This window comes from Vicugna pacos, chromosome 2, assembly GCF_048564905.1.
Source record: "Vicugna pacos chromosome 2, VicPac4, whole genome shotgun sequence".
NCBI lineage: Eukaryota > Metazoa > Chordata > Mammalia > Artiodactyla > Camelidae > Vicugna > Vicugna pacos.
In genome coordinates this window covers 47,326,274-47,338,414 of record NC_132988.1, presented here as the reverse complement: position 1 = coordinate 47,338,414, position 12,141 = coordinate 47,326,274, and the positions used below count along the sequence as shown (strand labels likewise).

The window sequence follows — 12,141 nt, the reverse complement described above, 5'->3', positions numbered from 1 at the left end:
AATTATTCCAATATAACAAATCTTTACTCCAGGGCCACAAGAATTCACACTGAGTCTCTGTAAGCCAGTTACTGCTTTCACAATACTACACTCTAGACAGAGGAAAGATTTGCTTTAATTTTTCATGAAAATAAGTACATTTTAGCATATACTGGAATGAGATGTTCTTGTTCAAAAATCTAGGGAATGTATTCTTAGTAAATTAAATACAGCTTACCTTGCTTTAAAGAAATATTATGGTATGTAAATGTATTTATGGCTTTCTCCAATTGCTTATATAATTTTATAATTATTGCACTAATAAAAACTTCTCTATAAAATGATGTATTTCCTATATAACCTAAGGTCATCATAATTTGTAATGTTACTAATAAAATGGTACTATCATATCCTTGTTAAGAGCTGGAATCACCTAACCTTTCAATATTAGAGGTCTTCCATTTTATCTCATTAATTATCATTTATGTTTTATAGAGGAGGAAACAGATCACACAGCTAATACATGGAGGGACTGGGATTCAAAATCAGTCTTCTGACTTTAAGACAGTGTTCTTTTAGAGTTTTCTAAGTCACTAAAATCTCTGATTACATAATCTAAGAGAAAGAAATATATATATATATATACTAACAGAAAAGTGATATTAGCCAAATTTCTACTGAAATGGGATTTGAATTTATAATCCTAAAAGCTTACTTTTTGGTTTGCCAAAACTGTCTATTCATTCACTGAGCCAAGAACTGCAGTGGGAATACTATGGTGTACAAGATACACAAAATCCTTGCCCTCATATAACTTAAATTCTAGTGGGAAAAACGAACTACATGTAACAACAACAACAAAAAAAGACAAACACTACTAATACAAAGCTGGCCACTTTCATCATCACATGCTCAGTTAAAAAACCTTAAACCTCACTTAATGGTAGGGAAAAATCAAGGTTTAGGAGCTACTTGAGGACAAGGAAACTCTAATACCAAATATACCTCTATGAAATACCAAACTGAGTTATACATTACTAGATGAATGCATCTTATACCTATATACAGATTCTAAATATATATTTATACACACATATAGTCCATATAAAGAGCCATACTCAAAAATTATATTGCTTCCTAAACAAGTTTTCTAAAGTCCTCTCTGAAGTACTACAGAAAGTAAAATAATTGCTTTTTTTCCAACTCTATCCAGCACATTTTGAGTATGATGGAATAAAATTTTCCATTTCAAGTGCCAATGTGCTTTAACTTCTTGTAGGTACTGAAGTTATTAACTGTTATAGTTGTTGAGCTGAGCTTGTGTCAGGTCATTTTGTCTAGTTTAGTCCAAACTGGCCCTGAACTATAAACAAATAATGATGAATATATCAATGTATTTTTTGGTCGTTTGACACTAAAGGGGACTTGGGGTTGATGACAAATTGATATTTAATCAACTGAAATCCACGTTTCTCAAAGCAAAAACATCTGCAGGCGGATTTTAAACATGTAAATAGATGTTTACTCCACTTTGTAAGTAATAGGATTATCTCAATCTTGAATTGTAATTTATCCTGAATAATTTAGTGTCATTATTTAACAGCAGTTTTAAAATACCTTTCCTTAAAAGCAACCAAGCATACTTTAAAAAGCTTTATCTTCATGGAAATCAGTTATCAATATATTTTACAATATATGATATTAAAAATATAAGGATTAAGGGAAAGAGTTTGAAATGAGAAGTTTATTGAGTGAAGGTTTAGTAACACATCAAAACTGAAGGAACAAGGCTGCTCAGTCTAGCGAAAGGAGGAATTTGTTGGATTTCTAGTTTCTGGATGAAATGAGGTATTCATGAAGTACAAAACAGCTGCTACATTTTCCTGCGATTGGGAGCAATAAACTACTCCTCTGATCCAGAAAGCCTCAAGTCTTCTATCAGAATATATATGTAAAACAGTGGTAGGATAATTGGCTAGCTTGCAAGTAAGGCAACAACTCAGACCCCTGAAACCTTCTGACCCAACGTACACACACATACTTCAAAACAATCTTAAGAATTAGTCATTATATGGGAACTTCTTTTATACAAATTAACTAAAATTAGGTAAAATGTTGTAACATCTTGGGGCAGTAAAAATAGCCTTTTTTTCATGGTATAGGAAGAAGCTATCAGTATGTAATCAGAAATTATCCATCCACAAAGACTCTTGGAATGGGCATTTTTTCTCAAGAAATTCTCAGGAATGTGTGTAACAAGGATAAATCAAAATTCAACATTTATTAAGTATATACTATGTGCATACGTTACACTGACAATGTAAGGGAAGTGAACAATGTGAGAAAAGTACTGCATTAAAAGGACATGAGAGTTCACAATCTACTGGAAGAGACATATCCCTAAGTAACTGATATGAGGTGACTGAAAAAGGTAAAAATATAATTCCGGGTATGAGAAATCAATTACAAAAATTTAATTTTGAAAAAGGGGAGATGAAATTTTTGGGAGGAGAGGGAGAATCAATTGAAATGAAGCTGGGGACTGACACTGAATACCCAGGTGATGGGGTGGAGGGAGTAGAAAACTTTATTATTGGGTCATTCCTGCAAACTTGTAAGAATCCTTATTCAGCAGAATCAATTACTGGGATTTTGCTAGAAGATAAACTTTTTTTTTTTTAATTCACATGTGCTACCAGTCTTCCGTGATTCTGGAAGTTCTCATCAAGAATTAGTCATTCTTGTTGGTGGAGGGTGGGTATAGCTCGGTGGTAGAGCTCATGCTTAGCATGCACCAGGTCCTGAGTTCAATCCCAGTACCTCCATTAAAAAACAAAAACAAAAACAAACTAGATTTCTAATCATTGTTTTCACACACTACAAAAATTGTCAAAATAAAAATGTTAAACAGATTTAAAATAACAAACATTTCCAAGTTTTGCTAAATAACATTTAGCTTTTTAAGGTAAGAAATAATAAAAATTTCATTATAAAGATTTTTATTAAATTATAGTATATTACAGTTTATATCTTAATAAGATTTTAATCTTTAGGGTAATGTGATATAAAAACCTACTTGGCCATATTACTTCTTGAGTTTCTTTTGGGCGGCCTTCTTCTTGACCATCTGTAATCGCTTCATGGCATTGAGCTGTGATTCTTGTGAAGTTGGACCTTTAAGGGATGCTGAGGGCGAGCTGCTCGATTCTGAAGCGGTTTTGTTAGTGGTACTTCCACTAGATCCCGATGTTCCACTATTTCCATTCCCACTTAGTTGGCTGCTGCTTCCTGGAACCAAACTACTTGGACTGGGAAGACCTACTTTGCTAACATTGTCACAACTAACTGAGCGACTAAGGCCAGTTTTGCCCAAAGTTAGAGGTGGAGGTGGTTTCAGTGGTACAGTGGGTGAAGTGCTGTTACTGGAACCTATTTTAGAACCTATTCCACTTTTGGATGATGTTGCCAGACCAGTTAAACCCACAGGCTTCTGGTTAGCTGATGAGGTAGCAGGTTTCCCGCTATTGTTTTGGGTTGTTGAATTCAATTTTGCTGTTGATGGACCAGCAGAAGAAGTTTTGGCTGCAAAAGCTGCCCATCCAGTTAGGCCACTAGTTACTGAAGAGGAAACATTGGTACTAGAAGAATTTCCTGAAATAACCGTGGATGTCTAAAAAACATAAGATAAATGTTACATGAGCCAAGTATAATTAGCACGTACTATAATATTCTTATATATATAATAAGTTTAATTAAGACTTTTTATACAAAAATAATGACTTGGAAAATTTAAATCACACCACCAAAATTAAGTTCTGATGAAATAATCTGAAAAAACATACACAAAACCTATCCATGGCTAACAGGTGCCACCATTTCCAAAGCAGAAATTATGGGATGCCATATTCTTGTTCTAATCATTCCAAAAAAGAAATATATGGAATTTCTTTTAGAGGATTGCTTCTAGGTTCAGTTACAAGCCATGTTAGAAAAATTAGATTTAATGCTTTAATTTGTTTTTCATCCTAAAAGGTTATTATTTAGCTCAGTAAAACATCTAATTCATTAGACCTTGCATCAAATGACTTGTGGATCATTTCAAAAATAGAATCCACTCTTAATGGACAAAAATGCTCACACCCAGGATATTTAAGAGATGTCCGAGATAAAGAGATTATTCAATATTATTTATTGGGTGAATGTATGAGATTTGGAACCTATTTAAAACAAATTCCCCCCAAATTTTGAGCAAACAGCTATTGCATTGCAAAATATATACAAATGTGCAACGTTAACTGCTTGAAATTGTACAACTCTAGTGATATATTAAAAAGCTCTCAAGATTTAATTTTCACTATTTTTCCATATTTCCACTGAAACTATCACAAAGAGATCCTCGCTTCTGTATACAGGATTTTATCAACTGCCTCATAAGCTGCACAGTGATATTTTGGGTATGTTTGACTCACTCCCAGATGTACTTCTTAAAGGTGTAACAGTTCAATTTTTCTAATTAACTTCCATGGCCAGTCAAAAGCTAACAGGGATACCAATGTCACTATAAAAATATTGTTCTTATTCACACAGGAACAATTTTTTTTCACCTTCACATTAGGGAAAAATTCACTTTGTTCAAATTAATTATGAAACATATTTCTCACTGGTACTTTTTCTACCTTCACAGTCTTAAGAGTATGTCTTAAATAGGTAAAAAAAAGAAAGTCTTACAAATGGTATCTTATTCAAAAACACGGTGGCTATCATGCCTAAAATATACACAGTTATATTTTAGAAATGAACTCTGAATGAGTTGATAAAAATGTTTTTAGTTCTTACAAAGCAGCCTTCAATATTGTCTGCATTAAACATTTTAAACCAATGTGAAAAGTAATGAAAATAGAATGTTTTGAGATCTTTATAAGAGGAGGGTCCAGATTATTTTTCCCATACTCTGAAAAATGACAAGATTTTTTTTTTACAGTAACATCATACAAATACTACCTCATAAGGCTATCCAGAGAAGACAAACTTTGCATAAATTACAAATTCCTAGAGGAATGCATATATAATGAGAAAAATTTAGTAAAGGAAGTAAACAGGTGTAGTAAACTTGTAATTTTCAGTTATGAAAGATTTAATATTTTTCCTTTTTTTTCTACTCAACATAAAACTGCCTACCATCTGGCTAAATGATCTTTCAAAAAACTTCACAAAAGAAAACACATCTGAAGTAATCAAAAAGACCAACACTTATGAAGTACCAATGAGAAAGCGAGTTCTGTATCTATGGCATTTTATTTTAATGGCTTGCTGTTACTGCTATTGCTTTTCAACTGAATAACAGATGGCTTACAATACTATCAGGATGAACACAAACAATGGAGACCAAGTATTTCTTACTGTTTTAGTGTAGGAAATAAATTTCTCAACTGTTCTTAACTTATAAATTTTTTTTGCCCATTATCCTAGTTAGAAAGCCATTTTATTTGCTTTTTATATATAAATGGGAATAAATTTTTTATAGTAAAAATTTATTCTATTTTATAATAAAAACACCAAAACCTCTTAAATCAGAACAAACATCACAGCCAAGGCCTTAATTTATTTGCTGTAAAATAATTTCATGTTGAATTTCCTAAAAATAAACTTTAGTAGTAACAGGTTAGTATAAAAATCTACCTAAAGTGATTTAAGTATAGAATATAGCAACTCAAATTACTGTCAATAAATTATGCTTACTTCTATTCTAGTTCATCAAATTTCTATCTGACAAATCAATAATAGACATCCCTTGGATATTAACTCTTGGTAAATTAAATTTAAAATGACCTGCAAATAAAATTATCAGTATCTTTCTCAGCATACTTTATATGCATATTTTTTTTATCATCACACCAATGTTCCTGATCTTTGCTACTTATAACCACTTGGAGAAGGTTATATCTTTAGAGTTTTCTGGGTTTAACCTTTGAGAATTTGGGGCTAACATTTTTTTCTTCCATCTTTAGTATTCTGCTTAAAATTGAAATGTATAACTCAGTAAAAGCATTCTTTTGTTATAAAATTAGATTAGAAAAATATTTTATTCCATGATATCAAAATGCCAGAATATTAACAATAATGTAGCATGATTTCAAGGATGAAAACCTAGGAATGAGAAAGGTGATACTCTCACTAGATAATCTGGCCCCTTAAATAATAAGAGATAGGTACCATGAAACTTAATGATAGTAGAAAAAAATAAGATAAAGCAAGAAAACTTCTCCATAAGTAGGGAGATAAAAAGCTATGGGGCCAATCAGCACAAGCAATGTGAGGAGCAAAACTGGGGCTACTGAGAGCAAAAGTATTTAGAATTTAAAACAAATTCCGAACTGAAGAGAAATGTCTGACTACATAGGAATGGTAAAGAATGCTATCTTGGAATGCTCACAAATAGTTCCTAATTATGATAAAAGAACAACAGCAGAATTCAAAATTAAATAATTATATACAAATGTTCCCTTTCAACCTAAAGTTAACAGTAATGCAGCCTTGGGGGAGGGTATAGCTCAAGTGGTAGAGCGCATGCTTAGCATGCAGGAGGTCCTGGGTTCAAGACCCAGTACCTTCTCTAAAAATAAATAAACCTAATTACCTCCCTCCCTCCCACCAACCAACAAACAAACAAAAACCAAATAAAATAAAATGCTGGCTTGAAAAAAAAGAAAAGAAACTATTTAAAAAAAAATAGTAATGCAGTCTTAATTTCCAACATATGACCATTTACTATATAAAGTTTCTCATTAATTTTTCTTCAAGTAACTATTATTTAGTCAACTAAGTTAAAATCCAATGTTAGAAAAAAATGGAATGTACTATACCTTGACTTCTGTTCTCTTAAATGCTAGGAAAGTTGTCTCTTGTTTGAGTTTAGTTTCTGGTTTCTTAACCAAAGGATCTTTGACAGCTGGAGCTACAGAAACAACCGTGGGGGCTGGTTTCTGTGGTGGTTTCTGAGTTTTTTGAGCCTACAAAAATCAGTGTTAAGATTAAATTAGCTACAAAATCTTAGTTAAACGCACAAGAAAACAATAAAAATCTATCACAGGACTCCTCATTAAATTGAAATACAGTTGAACATTTAAAAAATATGATGACATTGAAAATACAGACTTGGAAAAATTATTTTTATCATCATTATATTAATGGTTTTACAGATTTTATTAGTTTCTAAACAGTAAAAATAATAGGAAGCTTTAATTATCATGCAGATTAGGGTAGATTAAATACCATTTTAACAAAACAAAACAAATTGTTTGAAAAAAAAGGAAAAATCACGGATTATTTGTTAGCTTCATTCATAAGGAAGCACATTTATTTCTCATTAGGGCTGGTCAAAGACAGGAGTTTTCTTCTTGGGGTTCAGGCATGTGAGTCTCTGAGTAACAGAGGGTGAGTTAAAAGGTAATTCAGATTGATTATGTGGTTTTGAACACAGAACAGGGAGATAAAACTATTTGTGATAAATGATGAACATTTTTGAGGTTTTTCCATAGTGCAGAACAAGTCTCACCGAATATTTAAAGTTCACAAAACACAAAATTCTTTGTTACCAAAGAGCAATTTGCACCCACTATTCCTTTATATACATTTTCAGTTTTATTTTGACCAATAATTGATTTTTTCCTTTATTTTACAATAGGTACTTCACTAAATTCTAAAAATTTAGAACTCTATTTTTCAGTCTATTCTTTAGTGTTCTCCAGCTAGATGGTATTAACTATGTAAACCATATAGTGAGTGCAGTGTTTGAGAGGACAGTTTTTGGAGTCAAACAGGACTAGTAGTAAAACCCAGCTCAACTATTTCCCTAGCTGTTACCTCAAGTAAAATACGTACATCTCTAAAAGCCTCAATCTCATCTGCAAAATGGAGATAAAAGCTTTTGTGTCAAAGGTGGGTTATGAGAATGGATTATGATTACATTAAGAGTTTAGAATTATATCTGGCACATGTTGAGTGCAAATAATAATAGTTACTATTTATTTATCATCATTATTTATAAAAGATGAAAAAACTGAATCAGAAAGAACTCACCCCTACTGGATGGGTAAAGAGGTTCCCAGCTATTTTACTGTCTTTTGACAGTCCTAATAAGGCCATGCAAGACTACATCAGGAAATTTATTAATAATGTGTTCTCATTTCTGGAAGTTTGAATGCAGTTGTTTTATCTTTGGACCTTCTCATGTAATCTTCTCGTGCTATGGTTTTCCATTCAATATAATTTTTGTCCTTAAGTTCCAATTCATCCCATTTTCTGTATTATATACTTTACACATGAAAGTACACCTACTTTCAAACATCACTTACAAAGCAACATTCAGATCAAGAATACTATTAAGGATGCTGGAAGATATATATGGGAAAATATCTCTAACCACCAAGAAAGATCATCTTACCCTCTACTGCAAAACCAGGTTACGAGAATGTAGCCTTCAGGGTAAATTAGAAATACATGGTTCCATACCTATGGCTTTCAATCTTACACTTCCCTCTACCCATATGGGTAGATGTCCTTAGACTCTGAAGACCTACATAACTTGTATGCTTTAGCAGATGAAAATAGATTACAGTGAAGCCCAGAAAGAACCTCTGCCTAGGAGAAAATGTTTGGATCTTTTTCTGCTTCCTCTATTTCATCTAGCTATCTTAGAAGTTGAGTAAGAGATCCCCAAAACCCTTTGTCCTTTGCTGGTAATACTAGTTTAGGAAACTAGGATATTATCACTGACTCAGTGTTGTTCAACAAAAGCACTGTAATTTTTCATTGGATGGCTGCCTCCAACAGAATGTAAGAAATTCCCCCACTCAAGTCAATAATTGTCAGTATGGCAGCAATCAAAAATACCACGTGTTTGTAAAAACTGCTGAGAAGGAATGTGTAACTGCCTTAGGTTGTAAACCACTGCAATAAGTCTCTCACCTAATGCTGGGGCAAAACCCATTACCTGGTAGAGGGAAAATTACAGAACTGAAGAATGACCTTGGACCCTGCCACCCACTATCACAACATTCTTAACTGTCTTTCCATAATAATGTGTACTGCAGAACCTGCCCTAGTTAACCTGCCCTAGTTGGAGAAATTAGTACAAGGAGAAAGGGGATATAAGATGCTATCTATAGTATCTTCGAGACAACTTGGAGCAATAACCAATGCACACATGAAAATCTTACTGAAGCAATTATAGTAGGAATGATTTGATTTAGCATCCTCACTATTTCCAAATTCCTTTTTCTCATTAACCCTTGTGTTTACTGGATCCTCATCTTCAGGCTCACTTCAGATCATGCCTTTTGGTGTTTCCCTAGGTCCACTCTTGGTGTATTCTTATCATATTCTAACATTAGTCACGACTCCCCATTTAACACTTGACTCTTGGACACAGACTGAATTTGCTGGTGCTAATCTACATTTCCTCCATTTTATGTATTAAAACCAGAACAACAGAATGTAGAATATGTCCAGTCCTGAGCTCTGCTCTGGTGCTTTGCCAGTGAATGAGACTTGGTCTTAACAATAAATGAATTAGACATTTAATTTGTGAAGTTGATAAAGAATAAAAGGTAGCCCAGATGAAGAGAAGCTGAGAAATAGGACATACGGGAACATGAAAGTTCACCACATACTCGGGGAATGAACCATTTGGTCTGGCATGACCAGAGTATGTGGGTGTATATGGTGAAGTGGTGGGAGAGAAGGACACAAAGGTAGACTTGGGTCAAAGAGAGAAGGTCCATACATCTACCCTAATGAGGATAACTTCATTATATAGGTAACTGAGAGTCATAAGTATGGGGCATACTTAAACAGATAAAGTTAGATAAATATTTTAGAAGAATATTCTAATTGTAGTGAGTAAAGTGGACTGAAGGGAAGCAAGGAGATCTTCAGAGGCTAAAGCAAGTGACAAGAAATGGGGGATTTGTAAAACAGGCAATAAAAGTGGAACTGGGGAAAAAACTGAGTGGAGAAGAAAACAATTCTAATTTAAAAAATACAAAACTTAAAGTAACTGTAGGGTATCTGGTTAGCTGCCAAAATTCACTCCAGAAAGAGGGTTAGAACTATAAGTATAGATTTGGTGTAACTAAGTCACAAAATATGCAGGAGGAAAAACTTAGGAGAGAACAGTGTTTACTTTATTAAGAGACTTACAATGAAATAATAATAAACTTAGAAGATACACTAAAGAAAGCCAGATTACTGTCACAAATTTCTTATTTTGACTATTATCAATTCTTAGTGATTACTTGTGTCAATGTCCTGGAATGTACTATTTTGCTCACTCATAATCACTTTGGTTGAGGTCCTGGGCAGGGGCTAGTTTAAATAATAGACTAGATAAAAATCAGATTGAGCAGAAAAAACCTGTACTTTGTCATAGAAATTTCCTGTTACAAAGAGAAAGTATAAATACTACCATTTTACTACTTTTCATAGTAATAAAAACAATCTATTTCTGATTTAAATGGTTAAAAAGTAAAGCAGATATCTTGATTTTTTCTGACTTTAAAAAGATATATTTGGTCAGAAAAAAATTATATAGAAATTCATTTGGTTAACAGATATGAGAACTCTTCTATCAAGAGTCCCTAATCTAAAGAAGGGGAGGGGGCATAGGAGACACAAACAAGTCACTGAAATAAATAATAACTTGATTTCTTTAAAACGAAAATGATAACGTTCATTTGTTTACTTTTTAAATAAATAAAATTTAGAAAACTATGAATATAACAAATGAAAACGTGTTTCAGTATGAAATTCAGGGCAGTTATGTTTGTGAGCAGTAAACTGAGAAAGCACATGGGAAAATAGGATAAATGGTCAGTGGAAGACAGTGAAAAGGAAAGACTGGGGAACAGAGAGAGAAACACAGACAGAAAGACAGAGATGCAGATACAAGCAGTGCCTCTGCACACAGCTTGTAAGTTTGGTGGTTTGAGCTCACTCAAGAAGAGACATTCTAGTACTTCCTTAGTGGACTCTTCCCACAGTGCTTTGTAGTATTTTTAAATGTTTATAATTATATTTATAAATTGTTACAGATGTTTAAATGTCTATAAATACATACTAGTAAGGAATATTCTATTTTGGTGGTCTTCAATCCTTTTTTTTTTATATTAGAACAAGCTAAAAGCTGAACACAGAAAAATACATATACATGGTGTGGTCCATTTAGGCACAGATACATTAATCACATATATACCCTATGTTCACAAACATTTGAATGATCAGCTTATCTGATTTATTTTTATCAATAGCACAAATGCTCAAATTTTTATTTTAAAAAGCACACATCAACAAAAGAACTATTTGTTTAAAATAGAGAGAAATGATTCCTACCATTCTTTTCATTTGTCTGGTACATCGGGCACAATACCACACAAGGCGAGGGTCATTCACTTCCTTGTCTGTCACCTGGGGCTTATGGCAATCTTGGTGGTAGAGATTATGGCATTCCTGACATTCTACTAATTGATTACCGGATGCCACTGTCATTTGCCTAAGAAAATAAACCATTAAACATTACACTTATTTGAAGGCAATAATTTAAAGCCATTTTAGGGTTGTTCTGGTAAATTTTGATATATTAAAGAGGGTAAAAAACCCAGAAAACCAAAGAGCAAAATAACAAATCACAACATGCAGCCTGCATAAACACTTCATTTTTTTTAAAGGTTATGCTCAATTATTAATAAATGTATATAAGTGACTTAGTGAGTAAATTTGGCTATATAAAACTGTCATTTCTCATTATAATTTTTTTCTTTCTCTTTGGCTAGGCCTTCAACACCTTCTTTGTACCTCTGTTAAATTCCTTTATATTTGTTGCCTACATATTGTTCTATCTTCTTCACTAATAGATGAGCCGCCTATGGACAGAATTATCCATAGTGCCTAGCACACTACTGTGCAGACATAGGGTGTTCAAAAAACTAAATGTCTTATCAACTGAATAGAATGGAGCAATATGTATATCAAAAAGTATAAATTCTAACAGCAACAGCCTTAGACTCCTAATGGAGGGTTACAACTACTAGTTCTTTCCCCCTTACTATTTTACCATTTATTTCTTTATATAAAAACAATAACCCTTATGGAGATAAAAGTTGAAAT

The 12,141-nt window shown here is 32.9% G+C and overlaps 1 protein-coding gene across 5 annotated transcripts in view; it reads right to left on the bottom strand.

The window, feature by feature from the left end:
* Positions 1 to 12,141, bottom strand: part of INTS12 (integrator complex subunit 12) — a 35,037-nt gene that overhangs the window by 8,116 nt on the left and 14,780 nt on the right. For 2 of the 5 annotated variants that reach the window (XR_012059769.1, XR_012059770.1), the window contains 3 exons: positions 11,368 to 11,527; positions 6,843 to 6,989; positions 3,056 to 3,649 (listed from right to left, as the gene is read on the bottom strand). Coding sequence is in view for 3 of the 5 variants with exons in the window: in XM_072939357.1 (XP_072795458.1) it covers positions 3,065 to 3,649; positions 6,843 to 6,989; positions 11,368 to 11,527 (892 nt within the window). In the remaining 2 variants the exon portion in view is untranslated. Of the gene's footprint in view, positions 1 to 1,703; positions 2,800 to 2,961; positions 3,650 to 6,842; positions 6,990 to 11,367; positions 11,528 to 12,141 lie in introns of those variants that run through there. The other 3 variants (XM_015249442.3, XM_072939346.1, XM_072939357.1) reach the window with 2 other exon arrangements.